This window comes from Callospermophilus lateralis, chromosome 1 (genome assembly GCF_048772815.1).
Source record: "Callospermophilus lateralis isolate mCalLat2 chromosome 1, mCalLat2.hap1, whole genome shotgun sequence".
Classification (NCBI taxonomy): Eukaryota; Metazoa; Chordata; class Mammalia; order Rodentia; family Sciuridae; genus Callospermophilus; species Callospermophilus lateralis.
Window position 1 is genome coordinate 114,304,154 of NC_135305.1, and position 12,850 is coordinate 114,317,003.

Consider the following 12,850-nt stretch of genomic DNA (forward strand, 5'->3'; position numbering starts at 1 on the left):
GCCCTGAGGTTGCCCTCGGGGTCAGCCGTCCATGCACATGCCGTCCATGCACCGTCCATGCACCGTCCATGCCTGGCCGCCTCCACACCTTGGCCTCCGCTGTTCTTGAGATGACTCTGCAGGATGCCGAGACCGAGCGTATCGTTCCATCTGCGCGACTCTGTATGTGTTCCTGCAAGATAAGAGCTCTTTTGAGATACAAAGCCTCTGCTGAAAGAAAACACTTCCTTAATATCATCAAATGTTCAATCCATATTCATATTCCTCCAGTTTCTTTCTTTCTTTTTTGATACTGGGGATTGAACCCAGGGGCGCTTAACCACTGAGCCCCGTCCCCAGCCCGTTTTTATATTTCATTTAGAGACAGGGTCTCACTGAGTTACTGAGGGCCTTGCTAAGTTGCTGAGGCTGGTTTTGAACTCCTGATCCTCCTGCCTCAGCCTCCTGAGCCGCTGGGATGACAGGCCTGAGCTACCATGCCCAGCTTCTGCAATTAAAAAAATAAAATGTCGAATGTAAATCGAGTTCCAAACGTGGCTCATGTGCTTTGCTGCTGTTGTTCCTGTCTTGAACCTGTAGTCTCCACCAGCACCCTTATTCCCTCTTGGACTTGGTTGTGGTGGAAGACATGACTTCCGCACCCAGGATCTTGCTGATCGGGTCTCCATGGAGTGACAACACAACACAAACGACAACAGCAACAGCAGACACAGCGGACAAATGGCTTCTCCGAGGCATGGTTCACCTAAGATGAAATGCACTCGTTTCAAGGGCACCGCTGGGTGAGTCCGATCCACACGGGGCAGGTGTCACCAGAATGAAGGTAGCCAGCGTGTTGTGTGGTGTCCCACCAGTTCTCGACTCTGTGACACCAGCTGGCTGACCCGCAGCGCAGCGGATTGTGAGAGGACTGAAGTGCTCAGTCCCAGGAGACCACTGCCCTCTAGGCCACCTCCCAAGGGGCTGCTGGTGTCCCCTGCCTCTGCCCAGCTGACTCACATGCAGGCTTCCCCAGGGTCCTCGTGGGGCCATCGCTGAGTGACTCATAGAACTTGGGCAAACGCCGGGCTTGGATGAGTTTTGTTATGACCTAGGGACAGCAGAAAGGGAGAGGGATCGGGACTTGGGGGAGGCGGAGGGCGCCAGGCTTCCATGCCCCCTGAGAGCCCACCCACCTCCCAGCACACAGATGAGGGGGCCGGGCCTGGGTGCCAGACCCTTCCAGAGTTCTCAATAGGGCTTCTCCTTCTCCTTCTCCCTCCTCCTCCTCTTTGAATTGGACCCCGGAGCCCCATCCCCAGCCCTTTTTTATATTTTATTTAGAGACAGGGTCTCACTGATTGCTCAGGTCCTTGCTAAGTTGCTGAGGCTGGCTTTGAACTCGCTCCCCTCCCGCCTCAGCCTCCTGAGCCGCTGGGATGACAGGTGTGGGCCTCCCTGCTGGGCTAGGAAGGGCTTCCTGTGAACAAAGACACTCCTCTAGGAGCTCAGAAGACCCAGGGGTCTCAGGGGCTCTGTGCCAGGAGCAAGGGATAAAGACACGTGGAGCCGACATGCTTTGACCTTGGCGCCACTCCACCCTTGAAGACCTGCACCTCGCTCTTTGTAGTTAAGCAGTGTGTCCTCTTCTGGGACTCGGAGCTCTGGCTTATTTAATTCAGAATAATTATTTTGAGATTTATTTTTGTTGTTCATGTGTGGATGGTTTTTTCCTTTATTAGGTCCAAGCAACTCCCTGTCCTGAGATCCCCGTTTCCAGATCCCGTCATCTAGTGTGGGCACTGGCATTGATTCCTGTTTTTTTTTAAATATATATTTTTAGTTGTAGTTGGACATAATACCTTTATTTAATTTATTTATTTATATGTGGTGCTGAGGATTGAACCCAGGGCCTCCCACGTGCTAGGCGAGCACTCTCCCGCTGAGCCCCAGTCCCTGATCCCTGTTTTTGACCATCTGAGATGAAGCTGTTGAGCGTATTCATGTGCATATCTTTGCAGGGACGCATCGTTTCCTTTTTCTGGGTAAATACCCAGGAGTGGAGTGGGTGGGTCACATGGTAGATGTAGCCAAGCACTTTTCCAAGGCATGTGCCCTATTTTACCTTCCCACCAGCCGTGCAGGAGAAGTTCAGTTGTTCTGTGTTCTTGCCAACAGTTGGTATGGTCCTTTGTATTGTAGCCACACTTTCCAATAGCATGTGTAGGGGGATCTCACTTCATTTCCGGTGCCTCTCCCCAGTGAGCACCCTGTCAACTATCTCCATGTGCCCAGTTGTCCTCCATAGACCTTCTTTCCTGAAGTGTCCATTCAGATATTTTCCCCAATTTTATTGGATATTTTTGTTTTCTTGTTCTTGAATTTTAACAGATATTTATATATGTTGGATCTAGATCCTTAATCAGGGTATGATTTGCCAGTATTTTCTCTGTCTGGGCTTACGTTTTCATTCTGTGAAGTGCTCTTCTGAGGAACAGAAGTTTCTCATTTTGGTGAAATCTAATCAATCCTTGTCTTGGGTTGGTGCTTTTGTGTTGTGTCTGATGTCTTTGTTTGACCCAGTCACAAAGATTCTTTCATTTGTTTCCTTTAAAAGGTTTTGTAGTTTTAGGCTTCGTACTTAAATCTAAGATACATATGAAATCACTCATCCTGTGTAGTATGGGGAAGCAGCTACCTTTTTTCAACTAAAAATAAAATGTGAAATATTTAAAATGCAAATAGGAACCAAATAGTACAACAAAAAAAATTATTAGTAGAGTGTAATGGTCAAGAACTGCAGGGAGGAGATACAGGCATGGGACAGATTCCTAGGGTGGTTAGACAATGGCTCTTCTTTTGCTGGGGATGGAACCCAGGGCCTCCCACGTGCTGCAAGTGCTATCCCTGAGTGACGGCCCCAGCCCCAGATTAGATTTTTATTTTTTGTTTTACTCTTAAATTATTTTATTGGCTCATAATAGTCATGCATGACATCGGGATTCATTCTGACACAATCACAAATGCGTGGAATAGAATTCCAGTGCTTACCCTTACCCTCCCCTCTGCCTTTCCTCTGTTGCCCCTCCTCAACTGATCTTTCCATGTATTTACATTTTAAAAATTGGTGTCTTGTGCCTGGGCACGTTGGCACACGCCTGTCATCCCAACGGCTCTGGAGGCTGAGACAGGAGGATCGAGAGTTCAAAGCCAGCCTCAGCAACAGTGAGGCCCTGAGCAACTCAGTGAGGCCCTGTCTCTAAATAAGACACAGAACAGGGCTGGGGATGGGGCTCAGTGGTCCAGTGTCCCTGAGTTCAATTCCTGGTATTCAAAGAAGAAAACAAAAATTGGTGTGTTGGGGGTGTCCCTAATGCTGGGATTCACTGTGGTGTGCTCATGTGTGTCATTGGAAGCAGATTCTTCCCGCTGTCCTTCCCTGATCCTGTCCCTCCACCCGCACCCCCCATGTCCTTCTACTGAATCTTTCTTTTATTCTGACAGAATTCCCATTCCTTCTCTGTCTCCCTGCCAGTCCCCTTACTGTGGCCTCGCTTCTGCACATCAGAGGAAACATCCCGCAGTGCACTGTCGGTGGTCGCAGTGCCCTGCAGGGAGGGGCCTGGTGTGAGAGTCTGTGTGCCTCAGACCCTGACCAACACGGGCGGGTCCTGGGAAGTCACGGCCTACCTGGAGTGGCCCTTAAGAGGTCAGCATGGGGAACATGGCCAGTCGGGAAGGAGTGTCCAGTGAGTTGCCAGTCATGACCACTGGGACTCCTGAGTGGCCCAGGAGCACGCCTTGAAGAGCGTCCCCAAGAGACGTGACCGTGAGGAGAGGGCCAAGCCCCATCTCAAGGTGAGAACTGTCACCTGTTCAGGAAAGAATGAGGCGTGTCACTCACTGAAGAAGCAGGACAGCCGAGGACCGGCCTGGCCTCAGAGGGGCCCACACTGGGCGAACAGAGAGAGACCAAGGTCGGGAGCCTCAGGACCCGGTCCTTATTCTATGTCACTCGCAGGTTAAACGTCCCTGGGTGATTTTATCAATGGTCAAGGACTTAAAAAAAATGCTTTTGATCATTATTTGATTTATTGCCCCAAATGAACCTCCGAGCCGGGAGAGCAGTGTGGTGACCTGGCGAGTTCCCGGAGAAGGGACAGGCACAGTGTCCCAGTGACAGTCCTGCCGCCACTGGAGGGAGCTCCTGTTTTGTCCCGGCCCCGGGGCCCGGGCTCCGTCGACACGGGGTGGGCAGTGGCGCCCTCTGCTCATTCACTTCCACGGCCGGGGGTCACCCGCTCAGCCACGCTTGTCATACAGCAGATTCCCCTGGAGCCACCACCCAGCACGGGGACCGGGTCACTGAGGATTACTCGAGGGACCCTTTCTGTCCTGCCCGCCTTCCGGCATCGCTCCCCGACTCCAGCTTACCGCGGTGCCGTGATGTCGCCCGAGTGCCGCGTTGGCACCAAGAACTGACATGAATACCCACCGCACAGAACCTGGAGGCCAGACATAAACCTGGCCTCGCTGTCGGCCGGTGGATGAAGTGTCCAGCAGCCGAGCGGGAGGACTGCGTCCTGGAGGACCGCGCAGAGCCGGCCAGAGGTGGGAGGGACCTGGGGGCTGCCTCCCCTTGTCCCCCAACAGCGAGCTCCCCCGCAGCCCAGGAGGACCTCCAGGGGGAATCCCGCCGAGACCTGTGTTACCTCAGGTCAGGCAAAGACTCCTTAGATAATGACGACCCAAAGCATGACCTGCAAAACAGAGATACGGATAAATTTGGTTTTAATCAATCAGCAGTTTAGTGAGACCCTGTCCCAAAACAGAAAAACAAGTAGAGGGTTGGGGATGGGGCTCTGTGGTAAAGCACCCCTGGCTTAAATCTCCAAATTTCCCCCCTAAAAGGTTCAAAAACTTTTTTGCTATTTAAAGATATCACTAAGCAAGTACAAGACAGATTATAGTCTGAAAATTACAAATATGAAAAATAGTTTATATCCAGAATATATAAAGAGTTCTTACAATTCAATAATAAGATACCAGTACTCCCCCAAACGGGCAATATACTTGAGGATATATTTCACCAAAGAAGACAGACAAATGGCTAATGAGCACATAAAAACAAACAAACAAACAAACCATCATTACTTCTTAGGGAAATGGAAATTAAAACAGTAGGTACCTCATACCCACTGGGGGCGCTCACCTCACAGTCAGAAGATAAGGAGAATTTTCCAGGGTGTGCAGAAACAAGGATGCTCCTATACTGCTGACGGGAATGTGAAATGGCACAGCCACTTTGTTGGTTTCTTTCAAAAATTTCAAAGCATGCGTTTATGATGCAATCTAACTAACTCACTTATATGGATCCACTTAAGAGAAATAGGCCCATACAGAGACCTCCAGGTGGGCTTCCACGGTGGCTATATTTGTATGACTCATACAGGAAGCAATCTGAATGTCTGTTAACCAGTGAATGGGTCATGGTGTGCGACAGCCACACGTGGACTCCCACCCAGCAATACCAAAGACGGGGTACACCTTTCAAAGATCCTGTCACATGAGACGAGCCAAGTAGGACAGACAGCATCTGTCATTCCACTTATGAGTATGGAAGGAAGACAGGGAAGACAGATGGTAGCTCCCACCATCTGGTGGGAGCAGGGGTTGGTAGCCAGTGGGCACAAGGCAAGTTTTAGCATGATGAAAAGTGTTTTAAAATTGACTGGAGGTAGCTGGGCGCAGTGGCTTGGGAGGCTGAGGCAGGAGGATGGTGAGTTCAAAGCCAGCCTCAGCAACAGGTAGGCATTAAGCGACTCAGTGAGACCCTGAGTCTAAATAAAATACAGAATAGGGCTGGGATGGGGCTCAGTGGTTGTGTGGCCCTGAGTTCAATCCCTGGTAGCTCCCCCCAAAATTGAATTGAGGTGACATAAGTTTAATAGAAACCGGCTAAGCCACCCTTACAATGTCATGTGCTATATCAATTATAGCTCAAGAAAGCTATAGAGAAGAAGGACAGTTGGGAACTCCATTGGTGGGATAATGGACTTGTCCAAACCTGCCGGGATGACATTAACTGCAACCGGTGTAGACACCTCCGCTAAACGGCAGAGGTGGCCGTGGGTAGGGAGAGCGCCAGACGTGCCGTGAACTCAGCTCTCCCTTCAAATAGAGATACTGGAAAGTAAAAAAGACAGCGACAACCCCATGTGGACACTCGCCGGAGTGACCCGAGTCACCGCTGGGGAAGCAGGCTGACCTGCCCTTCACCAGGTGTCCCCGGCCACCATACTGACAGGGGCACTGCAGCCTCAACTGCCTACACGCTTGACGGCTGCAAAGTCGATGCCAGAGACAGAATCAGAAGGAGCAGTGGACAGCGTCACCACTGCAGTTGGGTGACTCAGTCACATGTGCAAGGAGGACACAGGAAATGAGTGAGAACCTGGAAAAATCTCTGGGCACCATCAACCAGCTGGACCCCGTTGACACCCACCCATGGGTGCGTCCCACGACAGCACGCACATTCTGTTCACACCTGCACGGATACTCCACCAGCCCCACCCCATTCCAACCAAGGAAACGAACGTCTGTGAATCTGGAAAGAACCGACTCGTTCGGCATAGGCTCCGTGAACACCAAAGAACTAAACTGAAATCCAGTGACTGAAAGGTGACTGGGAGTCTCCTCGTGTTTGGAAATGGAGCCACACAGGCCAAGGAACAAGGACCAAGAGAAATTAGAACATGATTTGAATTGAAAGGAAATGAAAATAGAATGAATCATTATCTATGAGGTGCAGCTCAGTCCGTGCCTAGAAGGAATCCTGGGCTTTAAACACTTGCATTAGAAATATTTGAATCTGTCAATCCACCTTCTTAAGAAGTTAGCAAAACAGCGCTTCAGGCGATACAGTGGTTATGGAAGGAGACCCCTGAAGATCAAAGCCACGGGTCAGTCCAGAGGTAGACCTGCAGGTTCTGGGTGTTGAACCAACCGCGGGCCGAGATGACTGAGTCAGGAGGGACGACCTTTTCAACAAGTGACCCTGGGACACTTAGGGATTATAAAAAGACCAGAGATGACGATTCCTGCCTTAGTCTGACGTGGAAATTAGACCTGAATGTAGAAGCTAAAACTCCTAGAGGAAAATTGAGATGAAAATCTTCATGACCTTGGGGTGTCATGGCTTCTTACCATAGTGTCCAACAAAGAAATAACCAAGAAACCCACGGAAGAGCTTAAATATCCCACTCTTGGTAGGACTCCCTGAGGAAAATGGGGAGCTAAGGCGCTACCTGGGAGAGAATATCAGCATCACGGAATCTGACATAGCCCTTCTCGCCAGGCTTCATAAAGACGTCTCACCACTGAGCAATCAGTTCCACTAAAAGACAACAGATTTGACTACACACGTCATAAAAGAAGGTGTATGGATTCCAAGAATCATGTACCAACACGCTCATTGCTGTTATCCATTAAGGAAATGCAAGTTAAAAGACAAATTAAAATAGAATAGTGCTACATGCTCAACAGAGTGGCTAAATGTAAAAAGATGAGCAACCCAAGTGTTGGCAAGAACACGGAGCCCTGGAGCCGTCCTGCACTGTCGATGGGAATATAAAGTAGGAGCCCCTCCTGGAACAGAGGTGGTCCTGTCACTCCCCATGATGTAAAATACACCACTTCACCACGTGACCAACAATTTCAATCTGGGGCTATTTTCCCCAGACATGGAAATGCACACCCACAAATTGATGAATACATAGATATTCGAGGCACCTTTATTCCTGATAGCTCCCCACTGGAAGCAGCGCGGATGTCCATCAACAGGCGGATGCATGAATCGACTGTGGGCTAATCAGAGTAGCACGCTGTGTGCCATGGAAAGGGGCTGAGGGGTGGCACACAGCAGGTGGGTGAAGCTCACTCCCGACGGGTGCAAGCCAGACACGGAAGACCCTTGGCATCCTGCCCTCTGCCTAGAAGTCTAGAACCGGAGCACGTAACCCGTGTGGACAGAGGGCAGACCAGTGGCTGCGTGGATCTAGAATACAGGGAAGTGGCCGCAAAGGGGCACCTTTCCTAGGAGGGGGTTGGGAGGTTTTGTACCTGCTGTAGGAGGGTAGTTGCAAGGGTGTATTTGTGAAGGCTCATCGAACAATAAACACTGTATGTACATTTAATTATGTTTGAATTACACCTTAGTCAGTGTTAATAGTGATGCTGAATCGTTCATTTCCACTGTCTGGATACTGGAGATTCTATCTTCTCCTTATTCCATCTGAATAAACACTTTCAGGTTCACTTATTGAATGATCCATCCCTTCTCCATTTTTCCATCTCGCTGCTTCTGTTCTACATTAAGTTTCAACGCAGCCGGGCGCGGTGGTGCACACCTGTGACCCAGCAGCTCCTCTGTATATATGTGAAACGTTTGTTGCAGAAAGAAGCTCATAGGTGACAAGCAGGACCTGTGCATGTGTGTCGTGCGCCCAGGGCTGTGTGTGTTGGTGTGTGCGTGTTGGTGTGTGCGTGTTGGTGTGTGCGTGTTGGTGTGTGCGTGTTGGTGTGTGCGTGTTGGTGTGTGTGCACACACAGGCACATAGACTATTTTGGAGGGCGAAGGGTCTTCAGTTTCCACCTGGAAGGCTGGCCTCCGGTCCCGGGAGAGCATGTGGCTGGCTTTGATCTGCTCAGCCATGCCACCGGCCCCTGTGACAGCAGGAAGGGTCTCCCCTAAAGCGAGTGTCTTGGGAAGGCCCCCTCCCTGCTCCCTTCTGGGGATGGTTGTCACGGTGAGGTCCGTGTTGTTAAAGATGTGCCGTCTTCTCTTTCAGTATCCGGAACGTGATGCAGAAGTATCTCGAGGAGAGAAATGAGATCACCTTCGACAAGATTTTCAATCAGAGAATCGGTGAGTCCTGCTGCTCCCGTGGCCTGCGGTGACTGCAGTGGTGAAGTCAGCCAGGGCTGTGTGATTCACAGATATAACCCCTGGCGCTTCTGTAGCCTTCCTAGCTATTTATTGGTGGGAATGGAGGCGATTTTGTGCACCTAGTTGGGGGCCTAATGCTTACTTGCGTTTCTCATAACACGTCCTGTGAATGAGCTGCTAGGAAACAGACTAGTTCAGCTGGGTTTTAAGTCTCCTTGGGGGCTGGTTGCCCAAAATCAAAGTGGAGCTGAACACAGAGGTTCACCTCTTGGGGAGGCAGAGCTGATAAGCAGAGCCAGGAAGTGAAGGGCGGAGAGCTTGATTACTTGCAGCATGTGAGGGGTGCACTGGGTACTTCCCAAAGTGCGTCTCCCTGAACAGAGAGGGCATGTGTCCCTGGGCACCCTGGGAAGACTCAGCATCTCGATAGAGGTGCGCACACTCCTGGGCATGCTTAATTCAAGATCAGGCTTCTCCGTGCATCGCATATTCAAAGTCGGGGGACAGGACACCCCGGGACCGGGAAGCATCTAGTGAGGTGATCGTCAGCAGAGTTCACAGTAGGTCGCTGGAAGACTGAGTGGCGACTTTGGCTGGTGTGAGCGGCTCCTGTTCTCTGGAGCCCTTATCAGAACAAAAACACCTGGGGGGGGGGGTTGGCATGCACCTGCAGGGCGCAGCTTGCTCCTGGAAGTTCCCGCTGTCCAGGCAAAGGATGGGGCCCCTGGTAGCCAGGAAAGAGGCTCTCTCTGGGTCCCTGGGCCCTGGTGTGGGGATCCCCTCCCTCCCGCCCAGAGATCCTCAGCCGCTCTCCTGCTGCTGGCTTTGCATGGCCGCGGGGGGCGGGGGGGGGTGGCGGTTGGCACGCGTCTCCCCAAGGGCGGCTGGCTCCTCCAGCGTGTGGGGCTCTGTCACTGGTCGCCATCGGTTTTTGTGGTGGGTGGTCTCTTATGCACTTCCTGATCATCAGGACCACTGCGCTGCTCTTACCCCTGCAGGTCATTCAACTTTCTACTCTGTGGGTCACAAGGACGTCACCTGTATGGACACAGGTCAGGGACCATCTCTTCCTGGTCATGCCCAATCCTAGCCAGCGCTGGTCTCTTCTGGTGCAGGGGTGCTGGGGTTCAGGAGTGTAATGGTGCTGGGGTGCAGGGATGCAGTGGTGCAGGGGTGCTGGGGTGCAGGGGTGTTGTGGCACAGGGGTGCTAGGGTGCAGGGGTGTCCAGGTGCCATGGTGCAGGCGTCCTGGGGTGCAGGGGTGCTCTGCTTCACTAACAGTGCTCAGGGAGGCAGGGTTGCTCGGGAACTTTGTAGTGTGGCGTTCCAGGGCTGGTGAAGCCCCCAACCGCCACTATCCTTCCCTGTGACCACAGTCCTCCAAGCCCATGAGGTACATGGGCTCGTCCACCTCCCAGAGCTGGTGGTCTGCCTACGGGCACTGTCCTCCGGTCGGGTTAGACCCACAGCCTTTTTGCCACCTTCTTGTTTTCGGTCCCTGTAGAGAGTTCCTACTGTCCGTGCATTTCCTGAACACACTTCCCCCTCAGCCAGGGCTGGGTTGCCGGGGGCCTTCCTGGTAGCCCTGCTGCCCGCAGCGCTGACCCCGGCCAGGCTGATCCCGGGTCTGCAGGTGCAGTCAGCACGGCCGCGGGCGGGGTGCTGGGTGTTCCTGCCCCCTGTGTCTGGCTTGCCAACCACACCACTTGGAGGGCTTGCTGGGGAGCGTGTGTCTCAGCTTTTAAATTATTTTATGGCTGGAGGAAATGACTTTATTAAAATTCGAAGAAATCACAGTGCCCTGGAACTCCCTTTGTGTATAGAGTCAGCCCTGCACGTCCTCGAATTCTGCATCCATGGATCTCCCTACTACGGCTGGAAAATATCACCAATCGTGTCTGGGCCCCAGATAGATGCACAGTGTCACAGTCAGGCTCCTAACTACTCTGCATGATGGCCGTGTCCAGAGCATTCACATGGTTTAAGGGATCTAGAGGTGGTGCAGAGTGCTTGGGAGATGGGCAGAGTTCACGGGCAGATCCTGTGCCTTTTCATGTGGAAACGGGACTTCAGCATCCGCGGAGGTTGGTGTCTGCATGAGGTGCTGGACCGCTCCTCTTTGGGCAGCGAGGGTGACGCACTTCTGTCCCCAGAAGTCATGGACACTGCCAGGTCTCTGTGAGACCACAGGTTCTTCCAGATCCTTCTGGGCTTTCTTTGCAGGCGAGAGAGTGTAGACTGACTCAAGGGAGGGACGTGACTTCCGATCCCAGTTCTCCTTGATTTTTAAAGAGTCCCATGGTAAAGAGTCACTATGGGGGCGGGGGTGGAGACGCAGGCGCAGTGTGGCTCTGAGGGGGGCCCGTGGCAGGCTAAAGTCCCCGCTGCATAGACCCAGTTCACCCTGTGCCTCAGGTCATGGCCGGGAGCAGAGGAGGTGGACGGTTTGCTCTCTCATTATTTTTTGGTGTTTGGTTTACTCTCATCTATGTGAAATGCTTTTTTGCTTCTGATTTTGTACTAAAAACCTTTGCAAGGGAAGGGAAAGTAATAATCCCTCTATTGTTAGTCAAAAATTGCAAATTTCTTTGAGGGTTTATCGAGATGCATTTCTTAGAGCGTGAACTCAACCCCAATGGACGTGCCCAGCTCCCCGAGTTGGGAGGGTCAGCAGCACAGGGCCCCACCGTCAGATTTTACAACATCTTCATCACTCTCCAAAGAGTCTCTGGGCTCACCCCGTCCCCCTGCCCGGCCCAGCCCCTGGCAACCACTGATCCACTTCCTGCCTCTGTGGGATGCGGCACAAGTGGCCTTTTGACTCGGCGACCCCCTGTGCCACTCCTTCCCTGTCTGCCTGGGTCTGCCTGCGCCAGAGCTCCGCTGCTTTCTGTAGGCCAGTATCCCCCGTGGTGTGGCTGTGCCGTGTCAGCTGAGGGACGCTGGGGCTGCTCCTGCTTGGTGGCCTGTGGATAGATGCTGCTGTGGAAGGAGGGAGGCTCCCCGTTCAGACCCAACGGGATGACGGGGGTGAGGCTGCCGCCCCAGCACCTGCCACTCTGCAGTGCCCTGAGGGCCGGCTCCTCCTCTGTGTCCTCTGTCCCTCTCTCTCCTTTGAGCCCCCCACCCCGTCTGTGCCCCCGGCACACCTCCAGCCCCCAACGTGTCTTCTCCACGGTTGGTATCACAGCCTGGCTCCCTGGCACAGGTCAGTGTCTGAGGTCAACGTGCCCAGCCTCAGCTCCTGGGGATGAAGGCCTCGTGGGTTCTCCTCTCACTGATGGGGCAGGAGTTTTATCTTGGCCAAGTTCTTAAAAAAAAAAAAAAAAAGTCGGCCTCTATGCATGATTTTCCCTCTCCTCCTTCCCAGTTCCTGAGCTTGGGGCTGGTCAGGAGAAGCTGAGCTCCAACTTGGAGGGCCGTGGTTACAGGGAAAGATGGTGGCGGACTGGAGAGGGGGCGAGTGACGGGTGGACCCTGCCCTGGCATCACGTGTCCTGTCTGTCTGGCCTGTCCTTTTGCCTTCCACCTCTGCCTGGCATCGGGCTGGGGAGGAGAGGAAGGAGGCCTGGGGGTTTGTTGGACCCTCCAGCTCTTCTTTCCGTCTTTCTAGTCCAGCATGTTCCCTGCCCTCTGTCCTTCCTGATGTTCCCCAGCCTCTCCCCTCCGCTCCCCTATACCCCTCTCTGGCTCCCTGGTCTCCCCTCTGTCCCCTGCCTGGAGGCTGCCCTCCGGCCTCTGCGCTGGCCGTGAACCTGCTCTGTGAGGTGCAGGCCTACAGGACCTGCAGTCCCCTGCCTCTGACGCCCGATGGAGTCACGGTGGTTGGCAGGTCTGTTGGCCGCGTCCTGAAGCGGTTGTTCTGTCCTTTCCTTATCTGTGGATGGGGGACTACAGCAGTGCCCACTGCAAGGCACTGCATGG

General features: G+C 52.8%; 1 protein-coding gene across 4 annotated transcripts in view; it reads left to right on the forward strand.

Moving 5' to 3' along the window:
* Window positions 1-12,850, forward strand: part of Grk3 (G protein-coupled receptor kinase 3) — a 117,816-nt gene that overhangs the window by 16,904 nt on the left and 88,062 nt on the right. For 2 of the 4 annotated variants that reach the window (XM_076837120.2, XM_076837131.2), the window contains exon 2: window positions 8,829-8,905. In XM_076837120.2, the coding sequence (XP_076693235.2) occupies window positions 8,829-8,905 (77 nt within the window). Of the gene's footprint in view, window positions 1-761; window positions 783-8,828; window positions 8,906-12,850 lie in introns of those variants that run through there. The other 2 variants (XM_076837128.2, XM_076837140.2) reach the window with 2 other exon arrangements.